General features: G+C 43.5%; 1 protein-coding gene across 3 annotated transcripts in view; it reads left to right on the top strand.

The window, feature by feature from the left end:
- The window catches only part of thap7 (THAP domain containing 7), a 52793-nt gene extending 36129 nt beyond the window's left edge, over nucleotides 1-16664 (top strand). For 2 of the 3 annotated variants that reach the window (XM_079653329.1, XM_079653330.1), the window contains exons 3-5: nucleotides 3077-3214; nucleotides 3318-3428; nucleotides 14458-16664. In XM_079653329.1, coding sequence (XP_079509455.1) covers nucleotides 3077-3214; nucleotides 3318-3428; nucleotides 14458-15619 — 1411 coding nt within the window. In that variant the 3' untranslated portion in view covers nucleotides 15620-16664. Of the gene's footprint in view, nucleotides 1-3076; nucleotides 3215-3317; nucleotides 3429-13945; nucleotides 14354-14457 lie in introns of those variants that run through there. The other variant, XM_079653331.1, reaches the window with a different exon arrangement.
- Nucleotides 16665-17736: the final 1072 nt, after the last annotated feature.

The following is a 17736-nucleotide window of genomic DNA, read 5'->3' as shown; positions in this document are numbered from 1 at the left end:
TGGATACATCTCTCAACACCCATATGAAATAGAACTGTAAACAGATTTTCTTTTTCTTTATGGATATTTTACAAATCACTCCCCTTTCAAACTGTATTCATGTTTATTAATAACAACTTTTTTTTACTGTCATATAGTATTTTATACCTGTTTTTCATTTATTGTCTTGAGTGAGTTTTGGGTCGTTGTCTTGCTGCATGATGAAGGATCTTCCGATCAGTTTGGTTGCATCTCTCTTTAAATTGGCAGAGAAAATGTTTCTGTAGACTTGTGAGTTCATTTAGCTGCTGCCATCATGTGTTACATCATCAATGAAGATCAATGAGCCCGCCCAGAAGAAAAAATGCAAGCCCAAGCCATGACATTACCTCCACCTTGTTTCAAAGACAGCGTTTCCGCCAGGGGGCCGTCTTGCCATCATTTGACACCCTTATTCAGCTCGGGACGCCCTGAACGCGAGCCGAGGGAGTCCAAAAAATATTAATAATTCGAGAGAAGATCGAGAGTTTTTATCGCTTGAAATGACGAAAAGGAAAAAGGACAAGGACATCCCGCTGGAGGGGCAAAGGAGTCTGGTGGGATTATTGAACATCGTTTCCCCGACATCGAAGGTGTCTGCTACGGGACAACACGGAACGTGCGCGATTTGGACACGATGACCGGGGGGTTTTCTTTAAGAGAGCCGAGCCACCAAATGATCCGGCTCACTAACGTAAAAAGACAGTATCTATAAGTGACGGCTCTAGTCAAAATTAAAAACACCCCCCTCCCCCCGCTCTCGGGGTGGACGCCCTCTCAGCCCTGGTCTGGCGGAAACACTGTTCACAGATGAGATGTGTGTTTGGGATCATGAGCAGATCCTTTCTTTCTCCACACGTTACCCTTTCCATCACTTTGGTAAAGGTTCATCTTTGACTCATCAGTCCATAAAACTTGTCCCAGAACTGTTGAGCCTCGTCTCTGTACTTTTTGGCAAATTCAAATCTGGCCATCTTCTGGTGTAGCCTCTGTACTTTTGTTCCCAAAGTCTTCTGCTAACGGTGTATTGTGATACCTTCACTCCTGCCCTCTGGAGGCTGCTGGTAGGCTTGGGCGGTATGACGGTATTACGGTATACCAGGGTATTTCGAAATACCGTTGGTATCATTTTCAATACCGTGACGTCACAGACTGTGCGCCAAATCACAGATGCGTTTCATTCTATTACACTGACACGGAGTTTTGACAGGGACGACATTGGTTGTAATGCACAGCACGCGCCAGCAGAGGCCAGGGGAGGGCAGTCCGTCTTTCCCGCTCTCAGAGCTCAGCACAGAGCTGAGCTGAGCAAGATGGCGGCAGCATTTGCCGGCCCCGAACTCGGACAACTAGTAAAAAAGAAAAATGCCTCTGCGCCTGTTTGGGACTATTTTGGGTTTACTCGTCGCCAGTGACTTCATCCAGCACAACGAGAGACAGAGGCACTTCTTCGGAATGTTTAAGACGGGGTGAGTGAGTGTTGACATTTTTTAATCCTATGCAACTGGTTGATGGTTTTGTAGTCGAGGTCGGACGGTTTTAAAAACGAAAGCATTTACGTGCTAAACATTCACGCGAGTAATCCAATGAATCAAATGGAAATAAGGTTTTTAACACATGCACGGAATAATATTGCCAAACTAGTTAGTGAATATAGCAAACTTTATTCAATAAGTCAAGTATTTACTCCCAGAAAATGTTTATGTATGATGATATATTGTTAACTTAGCTCACTATGGAAACAACGTCGGACATCTACAGACGCGTCCTGTATCCGATCTCAAAATGTGCCATTTGCACAATGTGTCATGTATGCAGCCCTTGTTTTGCACTTGCGCGCACGTTGCGGCACTTTGCGAGCGTCTACCGGCTCGGGCTGCATTTTACACCGAACATATAATATACCGTTCGAAACATCTATTTGCCACCGAACGCCACCTCACTCAAGTCGACCCAAGTCATACCGTCAGTGGCGGCTGGTGGAAAATATTTTTGGTGGGGCTGTTGATATAGTGAGTACACATTTTTTTTGGGGGAGAAATTACCCCTTAAATTGGGACTGATACCGTCATATACCGTATACCACGGTATGATGTCAGCAAGGTATGACGGTATGAAAAAAATGATACCGCCCATGCCTAGCTGCTGGTGATGTTTCTTTACAGTTCTCATAATGTTTCTGTCATCAACTGCTGATGTTTTCCTTTGTCGACCAGTTTGAAGTCTGATGCTCAGTACACCAGTACTTGCTTTCTTCTTAAGGACATTCTAAATGGTTGTACTGGTTGTGACCAATGTTTGTGCAACGGCTCTGATGTATTTTCCATCTTCTCTCATTTTCAAAATTGCTTGCTTTTTTCCGTAGGCAGCTCTCTAGTCTTCATGTTGGTTACACCGTTGTAACAAAAAATCCAGTCTGCACAGGCAAACCCCAAAGCTCAAACTGAGAGCAGACATGCAGTGCATTGTATTGTTTGAATAATCAATGTAGCAGGACACACCTGGGCAACAAAAAACACCTGTCAGTCACATGTTCCAATACATTTGCTCACTTGAAAAATGTCTGGGTTTAAACAAAAAGAGCTATCTTCTCAGTTGTTTAACAGATCTAAATGTAAATACCTGAAATGAAAAGCTGAAATACAGACCTTTTGTCTCATATTCATCTTTTGATGTCAAACCTAATTGTTTTCAGTGCACTGCAAAAATAAAGCAATTAGTCTCGCTGTTCCAATAGTTTTGGAGGGCTGTATGTACTGTATGTATATATATATATATATATATATATATATATATATATATATCAACCTTTATTTAATCATTGATTATTTAATTAATATTTTTTATTAGCTAATAATGAAATCTAACTAGTAATTAACTTAAAAGCTGTAAAATAAATGGAGTGGAGTAAAAAACACAATATTAGCTTCCAAAATGTAGTGGAGTAGAAGTATAAACTACAGTACCGAACTTGAGTAAATGTACTTTGTTACTCTCCACCATATTTCCTATTTACCTTGTACTGAAGTGACAGAATGTATTTACTTGTGATGGCCAGACTACCAAAAGGAGCGACCCGGAGGAGCCTCTGGATCAGCAACTGTCACCGGGCGGACTCCTGGGACCCTCAGACTGACTTTGTTTACTTCTGCTCCAAACACTTCACCTCACAGAGCTTCGAGCTGACTGGATGCAGGTCTGTACTCATTCAGATACTGGAGTGTTGATGTGATAAAGCACTGTCTCCTGCTCACAGCGTTACAATAGCAGATTCATGTGTTTGACCTGTGCACTCACAGTGGGATCAGGAGACTGAAGGAAGAGGCTTTTCCTACGGTGTTTGAATCTTCTTCAACAACCAAAGGGAAGGGAAGAGCGACACAGCAGACAGCAGGAGGTCTGCGTCTCAGGTAACATACCTATACAGTTATGTGTGTGACGTACCATCAGCAGCTCAGAAGCCAGCTGATGCGCAGCCTTAAATATGTGCGACAAAGATTCTGTTGTTACTTGTTAGCGTTACATAAAATGCTTTTTACCTGCAGTTTGACGCTATGAAACAAAGCTAGCAGAAGATGATACACTTCCCCCATGCATGGCACTTCAACCCATCTCCTGTGTCCCCATCAGGGACAACGATAAGCGCTCTCTGACTGTTACCGTTGTAGGCTCTGTCGCGCTATTGGCTAAAATCCCTGTGTCCACTCAAGAGGGAGTTTTTCTCCCACCAACCCCCCATGTCTGAAACGCCTTCATTGGACTGCTTTGTTTATTTCCGTTACATAGTGACATCATTATGTAACACTCACGCTTCTATTGGCTATGGCACCAATACATAAAGATAGGCCAAGGGGATGCAACATCTCTAAGCGGTTGACCAATCACAACAGAGCCGGCCAGCTAACCAATCAGAGCAGACTGGGCTCTGGTTTCAGACAGAGGGTGAAAAGAGGTGCTGCAGCACAGGCAGTATGAGAAAAATAAAGAGCTTTTTGAACTTTAAACCATGAAGACATGTCCCAGTTGAGACATAATAGTGGTGCCCCTTTAAAATTGGGTTATTACATTACATGTCACTTGTTAGCAGTGTTGGGACTAACGCGTTACTGTAACGCCGTTATTTTTGGCAGTAACTAGTACTCTAACGCTTTATTTTCTAAATTCAGTAACTCAGTTACCGTTGCTACATGGTGCGTTACTCCGTTATTTTTTTGATATAGTCTCGGCTCCCAGACCTTGGTGAGCGTCGCCAACAGCAAGGCGAACAGAGATGAGAACTGTACTTAAAGTGGACCTATCATGCTATATTTGAATAATATAGTGTAGGACTATACCTATATAAGGCATATTTATACTTTTTATTTTTCAAAATACCAAACAGATCATGCATTTTAGCCATTCCTCATTTCGCTCAATTTAACACTGTCTTTGCACGGGCTGATTCTGTGAGAACAGCACCATCTACAGGCCTGGCATATGTACTACAGCGTCTCCAGCGATTTCGAACGGCAATGTCCGTGGCTGTCTCCTCCTGATTGGTGGAGTTGGCCCAATAGCCGTAGCACCACTTCTGTGACGTCATAGAAGTGTTCAAATCTGGATCAGTCTGTATCAGATCCGTTGCAGCCCCTTTTTTAGAGATTTGGGTATGGAGGAAAATAGAGAGGGTTGTGTTTTCTGACACTTGGTGAGTTCCCTGGAACACCGGGGACACATATTCATGTATAAAAGACGTACAGAAGTGCATTTTGCATGATAGATCACCTTTTAAGTACAGTACTTGAGTAAATGTACTTAGATACTTCCTGTGTCACATGCGGAGACGTGCTGTGGACGTGTTTGTGTTTACTAACAAGACTATCATGGCGGCGGCGGAGCTCAAGTCGAATATTCTCACTATTTCACTTTTGTCGAGCACAAAGAAAAGAACGTTTTAGTTAAATGTAAGTTGTGTTTGGCGGGTTAAAGATCCTATCTACTGCCCAAAACAGCAATTCAAATCTGTTGAAACATCTGCAGAAACAACATGCTGGGACGAAGCTAGTAGCTAAGACCACAGACCCAGCCTCATCCGACGCCACTCCACCTCCACCTGAGGGGTGAATTGTGAATTGTCATACAAATAACGGTGTTTCCCATACATCGACATACAAACACCACAGATCCTCAACTCCGGTGTGTCTCACTCATTAAGGCGAGACACGGCAGGCAAAAACATCGTTTTTCATGCACTGGTCAATTTTGATATTTTGTGCTAGGCTATTTTGATTCCATAACATGTTTTCTTTCAGGCTTTTGGAAGGAAAACGTACAACATACACATTTAGGTGTTTATTTGACTATAGTTTGTCTATTTGCGTCCGTAGGTTTCTCCTAAATTCCCCAAAAGTTAGCATTCTAACGTAACATAAAGTACCGCGACCGCTGTTTGCACCATGTAATCAGAGGTATCGTTGGAAAGCTCAGTCTCTCCTGCACAATCTCATCCTATCCAAATATGGTAATTTCCTTTGTATCAGCAACGAATCGTGAAAGTACAAAGGGGTCTTAAACCAAGAAACGAAATCTCATTGGCTGGTGTCAATTTCTGACAACGTGATTCGTTCAGATGCGTCACTTGGTGTGCTAAAACTCTTCTTGGTTTAGATTTAGCTGGAAATTTAAATCTCAAAATGGCAAAAGAACAGCGATAAAAACGTTCACAGAGAAGAAGACAACAATTTTCACTTGCATGAAGCAATGTTAGACAAAAAACATATGATCCCGAACACGAAATACCTTTACGGAGTGCGTTGAGGGGCAAGCTGTCATCCAAAGAACAGGAGGGTTCGCCTCACTGCAATCTTTAGAGGTCGTTTTCTCAAAATGAGTTTTTTCTCATGTTTCTGAGTGAGAAATGTTCACTTCAGTTGAATTTACATACACCAAACCTTCCAGTTATATTCCTATCAATATTCTGAAGGTTTTTACAGAAGGGTTTGTTTATATATCATTCATAGCCTGAATGATATAACATGTTATACCTAAAAACATGGCGAACATTTATATTTTAGAGCTGTTGACAGTATTTTCTGATTTGTGATAAAAAGAAATATCCCAAATCCCTTCTGTAAAAACTTTAAATGCTAATATGACTACAAAATGAAACAAGAATTTCGAACCTGACTTTATCCAATGTTCAGAATTGTGTTCCTGAAAGTATTAAAATATGCTCATATTCAATTAGATTATGGCTCATTTGCATGGGGGGGGGGGGGGAGGTGCGGTGCCCCTACAAATAGAATCAAATTGTGTGGGAAACACTGATGATGATGATAATAATAATAATAATAATAATAATAATAATAATAATAATAATAATAATAATAATAATAATAATTTAAAAAAATTAAAATGTATTATTATTATTTTTATTATTATTATTATTATTTATTTTTTGAATCATCTCGCGACCCCCACTTTGGGAACCCCTGAACTAGAGTATTGAATTCAACAGAAAACAACAATGAAATGCCAGCAGAAGAATAGTCTAATGAGTTGGGTGGAAAAAAATACAGGAGATGTGAGTTGGTTTATTCAGTGAATTAGCTCAGGATAATTGGTTGTTCTGTCTACACCTGTTGATGTGAGGCTAACAACAACAGCAAATTGCCACTTAAAATGTATCGTCAGCAATGTATGGCAAGCAGACTGCTGGTTTAATGTTAGACTCACACCAATAGCTCAATATGATCATAACACGATTGCTTTCATATCAGAGATCAGATGAGGTGGAGCTGCCTCCAGCAATAGAGGATGAGGCAGAGAGAAGCAGCAGCAGCAGCAGCAGCAGCACAGGGTTGCAGCAGGTATGTTATATGCTGTAGTCAGGTGATTTAAATGTATCAATGAAAGGAAGAAGTGTAGGCTACATGATAAGAAGGGAATACAGTTTGAATAAAAGTAATACAGTATTACTTTTTAATGTACAAATACTTTGTTAATGTACAAAAACAAATAACAATAATCCTTAGCTCCTCTCTCTGCCAAGGCAGTAAACCTAGGGGAAACACTGTACTCAATACTGTTGGCAATCCCCACAGGAGCAATTTGGGGTGAAGTGTCTCAGGGACACAACGACATGCTGACTGCAGTGGGGTTTGAACCTGTGACCCCCTGATCCCAGCACAAACGCACAACCCACTGCGACACACACTTCCGGTTATATTGATGAACCTTATTATGTCAACATTTAGGAAATGTTGTCATTGTTCCCCCACTTGTATATCCTGCCAAAAGGCTATGTGGGCACTGTGGCTCCAGGGTTTAAAGGTGCATACATGTTACAGGGTCAGTGGTTTTGATTCCCAGCCCCTGCATGTCCAAGTGTCTTTGGGCGAGATACTTAACCCCAATCGCTCCTGTTGGCATTACATTATATTGCATTTAGCTGACGCTTTTATCCAAAGCGAATTACAATAAGTGCGTTCGACCAACAAAATACAAACTTGAAGAAAACAGAATCATATAATTACATCAGGTTTCATAGAGCTAAAACATTTCAAGTGCTACTCAACCGGCTTTATATAAGCCAGCCCTTTATTAGTATATAAGTGCTTTGTTAATAGTTCTATCGCTCGAAGTGGAGTCGAAAGAGATGAGTTTTCAGTCTGCGCCGGAAGATGTGTGAACAGGACCTGTAAAATCCCATTTGTTGTTATTTCTTGTAATTGTAAAAGTAATTTCTTTCTGATTGTTTTGTCAAAAAGCAAACAAATTAACAAGACAAACATGTCGCTGATGACGATGGCCTAATATTTTATTTATAAGAAAAATATATCCTACAGGGGGTAGGACCAGAAAAGTTTTTTTTTTTTTTTTTCACTTAACTTTTTATTGACATTTTTATAATCATACAAAACCACATATAGTACAGTATACACTTGAATTAGAAACCCATTGAAGAAGAAAAAAGAAAATACAAATAATAATAAAAACAAGCAAACAGTGACATGGAAGCTTTCTACCCTATTTTAATGCAACATCATGGTCTGGTTCCAATTCTCAATTTGTGGTGTCGTTCATTTTTCTTTTATATTCAACCCATTTTTCCCATTTGGACTCAAATTTCCCTTCCTGGACCCTCAATATGTGTGTGAATCTCTCCATATCAAATATTTCCTGTACTACTCCCAGCCATTGCTCCTTTGTAGGTGGAGCTGCTCTCTACCATGCTCTGGTAATTGTTTTCTTGCTTGCAGCCAGCAGCACCTTAATCAGGTATCTGTCCCCACCCTGTGTGTTTTCCTACACCAGATTCCCCAAGTATAACATCAGGCCGGTCTTAGGAACCTCATAACCTAATATCCCCTTCAATACTCCCCATACTTCCTCCCAGTATCCCTTCATCTTTTGGCATTTAAAAAAAATGTGTGTGTGGTCTGCCCCCACCTCGCCGCATTGCCTCCAACATGCGTTCTGTTCCGGGGCATACCTCCCTTTTATCTTTGGGGTTATGAAGTATCTGATTATGTTTTTCCACCCAAATTCCCTCCATACCCTTGACCCAGTAGTTGAATGCTGCACTCTACATACATTATACCATTCTTCCTCTGTCATATCAATCCCGAGTTCTTTCTCCCACTTTTCTTTTATATATAGAGTTGAATTCCCCCTACTCTCCAACAGAGCCTGATACAGAGCTGAAATCACCCTGCCTTTCTTCCCTTCATATGCTTCAATCATTACCTTAATTACCCCATTTTGTTTAGTGTTTTTATCCATTTTTATTTCTTTTATATAATAGTCTCTCACCTGTAAGTATCTAAAATGGTCCCCCCTTTCCAGATCGAACTTATCTCTTAGATATTGAAAACTCTGCATTTCCCCTTTTTCCACCATCCTACATATTGCTGTGATGCCCCCTCGGGCCCATCGTTTAAAACCTGCATCTTCTTTTCCCGGCTGGAATTTATTATCATTTGTTATCCATCTCAAAATCTTTGTCTGTTTTCCTATTTTGTATCTCTTTATTACCGTGTTCCAAGTGTTTAAAGTGAATTTTGTGATTGGGTCTAATACGTTTTCCTTTGTCCTGAATAATTCTTTATCCCCGAGTAGTTTTTGAATCTGGTAGTTTTCCCCATTTGTTTCGATGTCCTTCCATTTAGCTACGTAGTCCATATTACACCAGCATGCCACTGTTCTGATTTGTGCTGCATAATAATAATCCTGGAAACTCGGCACTGCCAATCCTCCTCTCCCTTTGGGTAGCTGCAGTGTTGCAAGCCTAATCCTGGGCCTTTTCCCCCCCCAAATAAACCTCGAAATCCATTTATCCCATTCCATAAATTGACTTTGTGGAATAGATATAGGTAGTGATTGGTAAAGGTACAGTAGCCTAGGCAGTATATTCATTTTAACTATTTCAATCCTTGAACTAAGGTCTAAGGTCTGTATTGTCCACCTACATAAATCCCTCTTGATATTCTGATTGATCTGCGTATAATTTGCATTGTATAATTTGTCTAACCCTTTTGTGATGTTAACCCCTAAATATTTAATTGTATCCATGTCCCATCTAATTCTGTATTTGTCTTTGATCTCTGGTGTTGGTGTGTAGTTTAGTGCTAAAATCTGTGTCTTTGTCACGTTTTGTTTGTACCCTGAGTATTGTCCATATTCCTCCAGTAAATCCATCAGTATCGGGAAGCCCATGTCTGTTTGCCCCATGTATGCTATCAAGTCGTCCGCAAATAGTCCCAATTTGTGTTCTAAACCTCCTGCCTCAACCCCCTTTATATTCTGGTTCTGCCTAATTGCTTGGGCCAATGGTTCGATGAAGATATCAAAAAGTTTTGGGGAGAGACAGCAGCCCTGTCTTGTCGACCTCTCTAATTTAATCCGATCCGTCAGACTACCGTTCACTTTCACTCTAGCTGTTGGTTCATGATACAATGATTTTATACATTTGATTGACTTTTCATTAAATCCAAACTTTTCTAAGACATTATACAAATAGACCCAGTTCACACTATCAAAAGCTTTTTCTGCATCTATACTCACTAAAATTGCACTGTCTCCCCTCCTTTGGGCCTCCTCCACTATATGAATTTTTTTCCTTATATTATCTTGTGTCTGTCTCCCTCTAATAAAACCAGTCTGGTCCTCATCTATAATGTCGGGCATGAATGTCTCAAATCTTTTCGAAATTATGGACGTATACATCTTGTAGTCTACATTAAGTATGCATATTGGTCTAAAGCTACTACATAATTCTTTATCCTTGCCTTCCTTGGGAATTGTAGTAATGATAGCCTCTTTCCATCACGGGGGAGTTTTGTTCTCTTTCATAGTATATTTAAATGATGCCAACAGTAAGGGGCTTAATTCCGATTTGAATATCTTATACATTTCGCATGGCAGCCCGTCGCTGCCTGGTGACTTACTATTTTTCATTCTACTAATTGCATCCCCCATCTCTTTTTCAGTAATATCTGAGTTCAATAACCTATTCTGTTCTTCTCCTGTCGATGGTAGGTCCAGCCCCTCTAAAAATGCCTTCATACTCTCTTCCTCTGCTGCAGTTGGTTGTGCGTATAGTGTCCTATAATAATCCTCAAATGCTCTCTCTATTTCCTCCGGCTCTCTAAGTAACTCATTGGTTTTAGGATTCCTAATCTTATGTATAGTGTTTAATGTTTGTTGTGCCCTTATCTTTCTAGCCAATAATTTATTTGCTTTGGGCCCCCTTCATAATATGCCTGCTTTACAAACCTAGCTTTCTTCTCCACCTCTATTAATAATATATTTTCTATCTTCCCTCTAATGTCCTTAACCTTCCTAAGTGTCTCTGGGTCATTTGTATTTTTATGTTGCCTCTCTAATTCTTTTAGTTACCCAGTTAAATTTTGATAGAGTTCCAGTCTGGTTCTTTTAAGGTGTGCTGTTTGTGCTATTAGTTTCCCCCTTAATACTGCCTTTAGTGCATCCCACAGAATAGTTGGGTCTACTTCCCCGTTATCATTTTCCTCCTTATATCTGATTATCTCTCTCTTTATTTCTTCCACAAACCCCTTATTGTTTAATAGACCCACATTCAATCTCCAGACGGTGTTCTTCCTCCTACCATTTAGATTCAATGTTAGATATATTGCACTATGGTCAGACAGGTCTGTAACACCTATTCTACAGTCTTCTACCCTATATTTATCTCCCTTTGACATAAAAAAGTAATCTATCCTAGAATAGACTGAGTGTGGGTGTGAGTAGTGTGTGTAGTCTCTATCTAGTGTGTGTATATCTCTCCATATATCTGTGATTCCTAGTTCCCTCAGTTGTATGTTAATGTATCTGACAATGTGCGTCCTAGCCTTCCTTGTACTTGTTACTTGTTGTATCCAAATCATAGTTTAGTACCACATTGAAGTCCCCCCGCAAATCAGGATTCCTTCCATTTCCACAGCTATGATATCAAACAATTCCTTAAAAAAAGTCTTATCGCTGTCCGGTGGGGCGTAAACATTAATTAGTGTAACCATTTGTCCTTCCATTTTCCCCTTGATCACCACATACCTCCCCTCTCTGTCATATATTTCTTTGTTTATTTCAAATTTTACTGAGTTCCCAATTAGTGTAGCCACTACCTTGCTTAAATGAACTATAAAATGTGTTGTTATATCCATACCTTTTCAGTTGTTCATGTTCTTGTACTGATAGGTGAGTTTCTTGCAATAAGATAACCTGCATCTCCTCCTTTCTAAATTTGGTTAATACTTTCCCCCTTTTAATCGGATTGTTCAAACCATTGACATTTAACGACACCATTTTGATTCCCCTACGTTGCATTATATTTCCCTTCAAAGCATCTTTTCGTTCCCTCCATGTCACAAAACACAATATATATAGTAGCAGCAACCGCTAAGCTAAACAAATACAAATTAATTATCAGAACTTGGTCTTCCAAGGTTTTTGGGGTTTTAAAAATATCCCCCTTTCCCCCGCTGGTGGGTGGAAGGTAAGGCCTCTGCTAGTGAGAGGGCCCCCCCTAGTGGCGGAGATCTCTCCTGTGGCTGATCTCCCAAGCTCACTATAATTGTCCAGCGTGTGGTTTAAACTCCGGAGCTCCCGGCCGGAACTTTGTGAACATTTTTGATATAGTCTTTAAACCCCTGGTCTCTGTATTGGCGATGGAGGTGATTCTATGTTTTTAGTGAATTAGCACTTCTTTAAATTAGTCCGAATCAAATCGTAAAATGTTATAGATAAATAATTCCCCAGCCTGCATACATGTCCATACAGGTTCCTTTTATAAAAACAAATAACAATCTTACTTACTCACCCACTGCAGTGTTTTAAAGTGGCACAAAATAAAAGGCTATAGCATTTATAAGTAACTTGGTTAAATTTGTTTGTGTCTGTGCTGTCTTTTTCTGATCGCCGTGGCCCGTCACCTCATCCTTCTGTCTTTTCAACGCCGTATCTTGTTCCCTCAGACTACTCATCAACACCCTCGATACGGTGCCGGTCTTCCCTCACTCCTATCTCGTTGTTGTCTCCCCGCTCTCGTCTCCGAAGTCTGGTCCACTTGCGCGCTGCCTCCAGTCTCTGCAGCAGCGTAGGTCTCTCTACTCCCGGGTCCGGCACCTGCCAGCCTCTCTGCCGCATCGCCCTTGCCGCGTCCTGAGCACTCTTATACACTATCGTTCCTTCGTTCCAGTAAACCCTCAGTGTGTCCATTGGAGATTGAAAACGAATCCCCTTATCTTTGAGAATTCTCTTGAGCGCCGCATATTTCCGACGTTTAACTGCCACCTCAGAAGAATAATCGTGGTCGAATGTCACTCTCCGTCCCTTCACTTCCATCGCCGTTCTCCAGGCCGTCTTAATGACGTTCTCCTTGACCTCGAACCTCAAGAAGTTGACAATAATGGCTCTTGGGGGTTTGTCTGGTTGTGGTTTTGAAGCAGGTGCCCTGTGCGCCGTTTGAATCTCCAACTTAATATCCTCCGACATTCCCAGCTCCTTGTGAATTAACCTGTCGACGTACTCGGAGACCGAGTCTCCCTCTATTCCCTCCTTCAACCCCCCGATTCGTATATTATTTCTTCTCGACCTCCCTTCTATGTCGGACAGCTTATCTTGGAGCTTGGTTTGTTGTTCAAGAGAGGCCGTAATAATGTCCTTGACGTCGGTACTCCACTCCTCGACCCCAGCCGTACGCTCTTCAAGGATCTCCATATCCTTCTTTTGGGCCCGCATCTCCGCCTCAGCGGTCTCAAATTTTCTATTTGTTTCCTCTCTGAAGCTATCAAGCCCTTGCTTCATATCTTCTCCGTGTTTGTCCATATATTCTCTCAGTTGTCCCATTTCTTTATGTACTCCTCTTAGATTTTCTTCCATCCGGCTGCCAATTTGATCCAGTTTAGCATCCATGTTGTGCTGGGCTTTCTCGAGTTTATCCCGCATGGCATCTAAGCTAGTCTGCAGCGCCGACACCCAGCTAGGTTGCTCGTCGTTGCTAGCTTTAGCGTTAGCCGTTAGCGGCTGACTGTGTTCCATCTGGACCTGCATCTCTCCGGGCTGTTTTTCGGCTTTCGTCTTTTTCTCCATTCCTTTCTTATTTACTAATTTGCTCATGACCTATTCTTCCAACTTCGAATCACATTTATTGGGGTTTTCTTCCTTTTTGAACTTATTTGGCCGGGAGCTCCTCTTCTTAGCTGCTTATCGCCTCATGTGTAAACCGGAAGTCCCCCAGAAAAGTTTTTTTTAAGCTTCTTCTTGCCCCTGTTGAACATGACAGAGACTATTTGAGAATTATTGTTGTTTTTGTTTTGTTTTTGTTTTTTGTTATTATTATTTTTTTTTGTACTTTGTTTTAATTATTAATTTGAGTGAGAAAGAAAAAGGGGGGGGGGGGGAAAGAGTATATATATATATATTATTCTTGTATGTTTTTGTTTCTGACATGTTCAATAAACTGACTAAAGTAAAATGTGTAAACTATCTGCTGTCCTGGTTTCAAGGGGGAGCTCATTCCACCATTTTGGAGCCAGGATAGCAAACCCACGTGTTTTTGCTGATGGGAACTTGGGTCCCCCTCGCAGTGCGGGTGCAGCGAGCTGTTTGGCCGATGCAGAGCGAAGTGCACGTGCTGGGGTGTACGGTTTAACCATGTCCTGGATGTAGGAAGGGCCAGATCCATTCGCAGCATGGTACGCAAGTACCAGTGTCTTGAAGTGGATTCTAACAGTTACTGGAAGCCAGGGAAGGGAGCGGAGGAGCGGTGTGGTGTGGGAGAATTTAGGAAGGTTGAAGACCAGACGAGCCGCTGCATTCTGGATGAGCTGCAGAGGTCGGATGGCATGTCTGTGGTATTGGAGTGTATGTGAGTGGCTTTGGATAAAAGTGTCAGCTAAATGTTTTTAATAATCAATGAATAATCTTTCTTTTCTGTAGGAGGAATCGGCGCTCAGACGACCTGCAGAATGCTCAGCAGAAGACAGACGGGGGTGAAACTTCCAAACAACCAAATGGAAACACACCTTCATCTCCCCAAGAGCCCTCAGAGGTGGAGCAGCTCCCACAGCAGGAATCCAGTCCAGAACCAGAACCAGCGTGTCGTCCGCAGTCCCCATCACGTTACATGAGGCGTCTGCCCCCTCCTCCAGGCTTCTACCTACCCAAGGAGCACAGCTACGCTCAGCTCTGCCCCCTGCTGTGGAGGAGACGCTACGACCAGGCCATAGACTGCTTGGAGAGAGCCTTACGACAGCTGCATGCGGCCCGGCGGAGGGAGAACCGCCTGCGGAGCACCGTGCTTAGGCTGCGGGACAAACAGCTGAAGCACACTCTGCTCCTGTCACAAGATGGTTCTAGAACCTGGGGGGAGAAGAGACTAGGCAAAGGAGGTTCTAACCAGGGGGGGAGAGATGCTAAATCTGAGGGCGTAGGGTTGTTTGAGGACAGATGTGTGGATCGGATGGAGCATTGTCTGCCAGACTCTAGCAGCTGCTCTGAGGAGGAGAAGGGATTCTGCTTCTACTGTAGAAGAGGGCTGGAAGCACGCAGAGCTTCAAAGACTTCAAATGATGTGGAGCCTGCAGTGCATGAGGACACGCTAAAAATGAGGGACCGGGTAGAAACCAGTACAGCCGCAAACACTACAAACATACAGGAAAGACCACCTGGAAAAAGTGTAGAAAGTAGTGACTTAAATGGAACAAATCCCCAAGTCCTGCTCCAAACTCAAGGTGTCCAACATGTGATCCCTGGGATGTCTCTGTCTGATTTTCATGAGCAACTGCTGCTCTCTGAAGGGGAGAGTGGGGCTCTGGGTGAGGAGGCTCCCCTCCAGCAGCTGTTCCTGATACAGGGGGGGGGAGAGGGGCAGCTCCTCCTGGTGCCTGTCCCTGCTCAAGATAAAATACAGAGCTTTCTCAAGATGGAGTGCGCTCCTGATGAAGGGCAAGTTTCAGAACTGGAAGTTAAACAGCTGATGGAGAGGGGGGGAGGCCAGCATTCTGTCCTCAGCACCGAAACGGGTGAAGATGTGAGGGAGAAACTTAAAGAACATCTGGAGGGATTTCACCTCCAGCTCAGCACAGAGTTTATAAACTGAAGGGATGTTCTGAATGAACACGACAAACCATGCTGTTACAGTAATCATTCATTTGTGCCACTCTTACATTTACTGAATGTGTATTTCAGAGGCTGCACGGTCTTTTAAAAAAGCTTTATGGGCTTCTTCAGTTCTTCTTCTTTTGAAGGATGAATTGGTTGTTTAATGTGCAGAGCCAAGCCCAAGTGAATATATCTGTTTGTGTTTCACAGCCTGGTGGTTCTTCTTCCTCCCAGCTCCATTGTTGTTATTCTTTATGTGTTTGAGAGGAAGCCAATGGAGTCAGAGTTGAGACAGTAGCTCTTTCATTTGTTGACAACAAGAAGAATGATTATTTAATTTGTAAACTAAAATCAAATTAAAAAACAAAAATACAACTGGGAGAAGACTAACACATGAACATTTTATGCATGAAATGACAAATATCTGATGCTGAAACACAAGGACAGGTACACGTTCAGGTTTTGAAACATGTTTCAGATGCCTGGAATAAGGTCTGTGGTTCACATAAGCTGTCACCATTTTCATGTTTTATTATGAAATAAAACATACAGGCTTGTACCCGCTTGTACGCGGGTACAAGCGGCCGAGATGGGTTTTCTCCGCAGGGTGGCTGGTGTCTCCCTTAGGGATAAGGTGAGAAGTTCGGTCATCCGGGAGGGACTCGGAGTTGAACCGCTCCTCCTTCGCGTCGAAAGGAGCCAGTTGAGGTGGTTCGGGCACCTAGTTAGGATGACACCTGGGCGCCTCCCTAGGGAGGTGTTCCAGGCACGTCCAGCTGGGAAGAGACCAAGGGGTAGACCTAGAACCAGCTGGAGGGATTATATCTCTTCGCTGGCCTGGGAGCGCCTTGGGATCCCCCAGTCAGAGCTGGTTGATGTGGCCATGGAAAATAAAGTTTGGGGCTCTCTGCTGGAACTGCTACCTCCACGACCCGACCACTGATAAGCGGGAGAAGATGGATGGATTACACAACATAAAATACATCAATAAATAACCTACTGCTGATGTCTGATGCTTCATTAGCCACCTTTAACTTTGACGTCTGGCCAGCCGCAGGGGGGAGGGGGTTGGTTATCTGTCTGTCCAGCTGCAGGTGGAGAGGGGGCGGGGGGGGTATCTGTCTGTAAAACTGCAGGTGGAGAGGGTGGGGTATCTCTCTGTCCAGCTGCAGGTGGAAAGGGGGGGGGGTATCTGTCTGTCCAGCTGCAGGTGGAGAGGGGGGGTATCTGTCTGTCCAGCTGCAGGTGGAAAGGGGGGGGGGGTATCTGTCTGTCCAGCTGCAGGTGGAGAGGGGGGGTATCTGTCTGTCCAGCTGCAGGTGGAAAGGGGGGGGGGTATCTGTCTGTCCAGCTGCAGGTGGAGAGGGGGGGGTATCTGTCCGTCCAGCTGCAGGGGGGGGGGGGGTATCTGTCTCTCCAGCTGCAGGTGGAGAGGGGGGAGGGGTGGTATCTGTCTGTCCAGCTGCAGGGGGGGGCGGTATCTGTCTGTCCAGCTGCAGGTGGAGAGGGGGGGTATCTGTCTGTCCAGCTGCAGGGGGGGGGGGTATCTGTCTCTCCAGCTGCAGGTGGAGAGGGGGGGGTGGTATCTGTCTGTCCAGCTGCAGGGGGGGGGCGTATCTGTCTGTCCAGCTGCAGGTGGAGAGGGGGGGTATCTGTCTTTCCAGCTGCAGGGGGGGGGTATCTGCCTGTCCAGCTGCAGGGGTGGGGATATCTGTCTGTCCAGCTGCAGGTGGAGAGGGGGGGGTATCTGTCTGTCCAGCTGCAGGTGGAAAGGGGGGGGGGTATCTGTCTGTCCAGCTGCAGGGGGGGGGGTATCTGTCTGTCCAGCTGCAGGTTGAGAGGGGCGGGGGGTATCTGTCTATCCAGCTGCAGGATGAGAGGGGGGGGGGGTATCTGTCTGTCCAGATGTAGGTGGAGAGGGGGGGGGGTATCTGTGTGGGGGGTATCTGTCTGTCCAGCTGCAGGTGGAGAGGGGGGGGGTATCTGTCTTTCCAGCTGCAGGTGGAGAGGGGGGGTTATCTGTCTGTCCAGCTGCAGGTGGAGAGAGGGGGGGCGGGGTTCATCACACCACCACTCTTTAGAAAATGATCCAAAGTGGACCTCCACTCATTGTAT

The sequence above is a fragment of the Notothenia rossii genome (genome assembly GCF_949606895.1).
Source record: "Notothenia rossii genome assembly, chromosome: 10".
Classification (NCBI taxonomy): Eukaryota; Metazoa; Chordata; class Actinopteri; order Perciformes; family Nototheniidae; genus Notothenia; species Notothenia rossii.
Note: the sequence above shows the minus strand (reverse complement) of the source record. Positions and strands in the feature narration are given on the sequence as shown.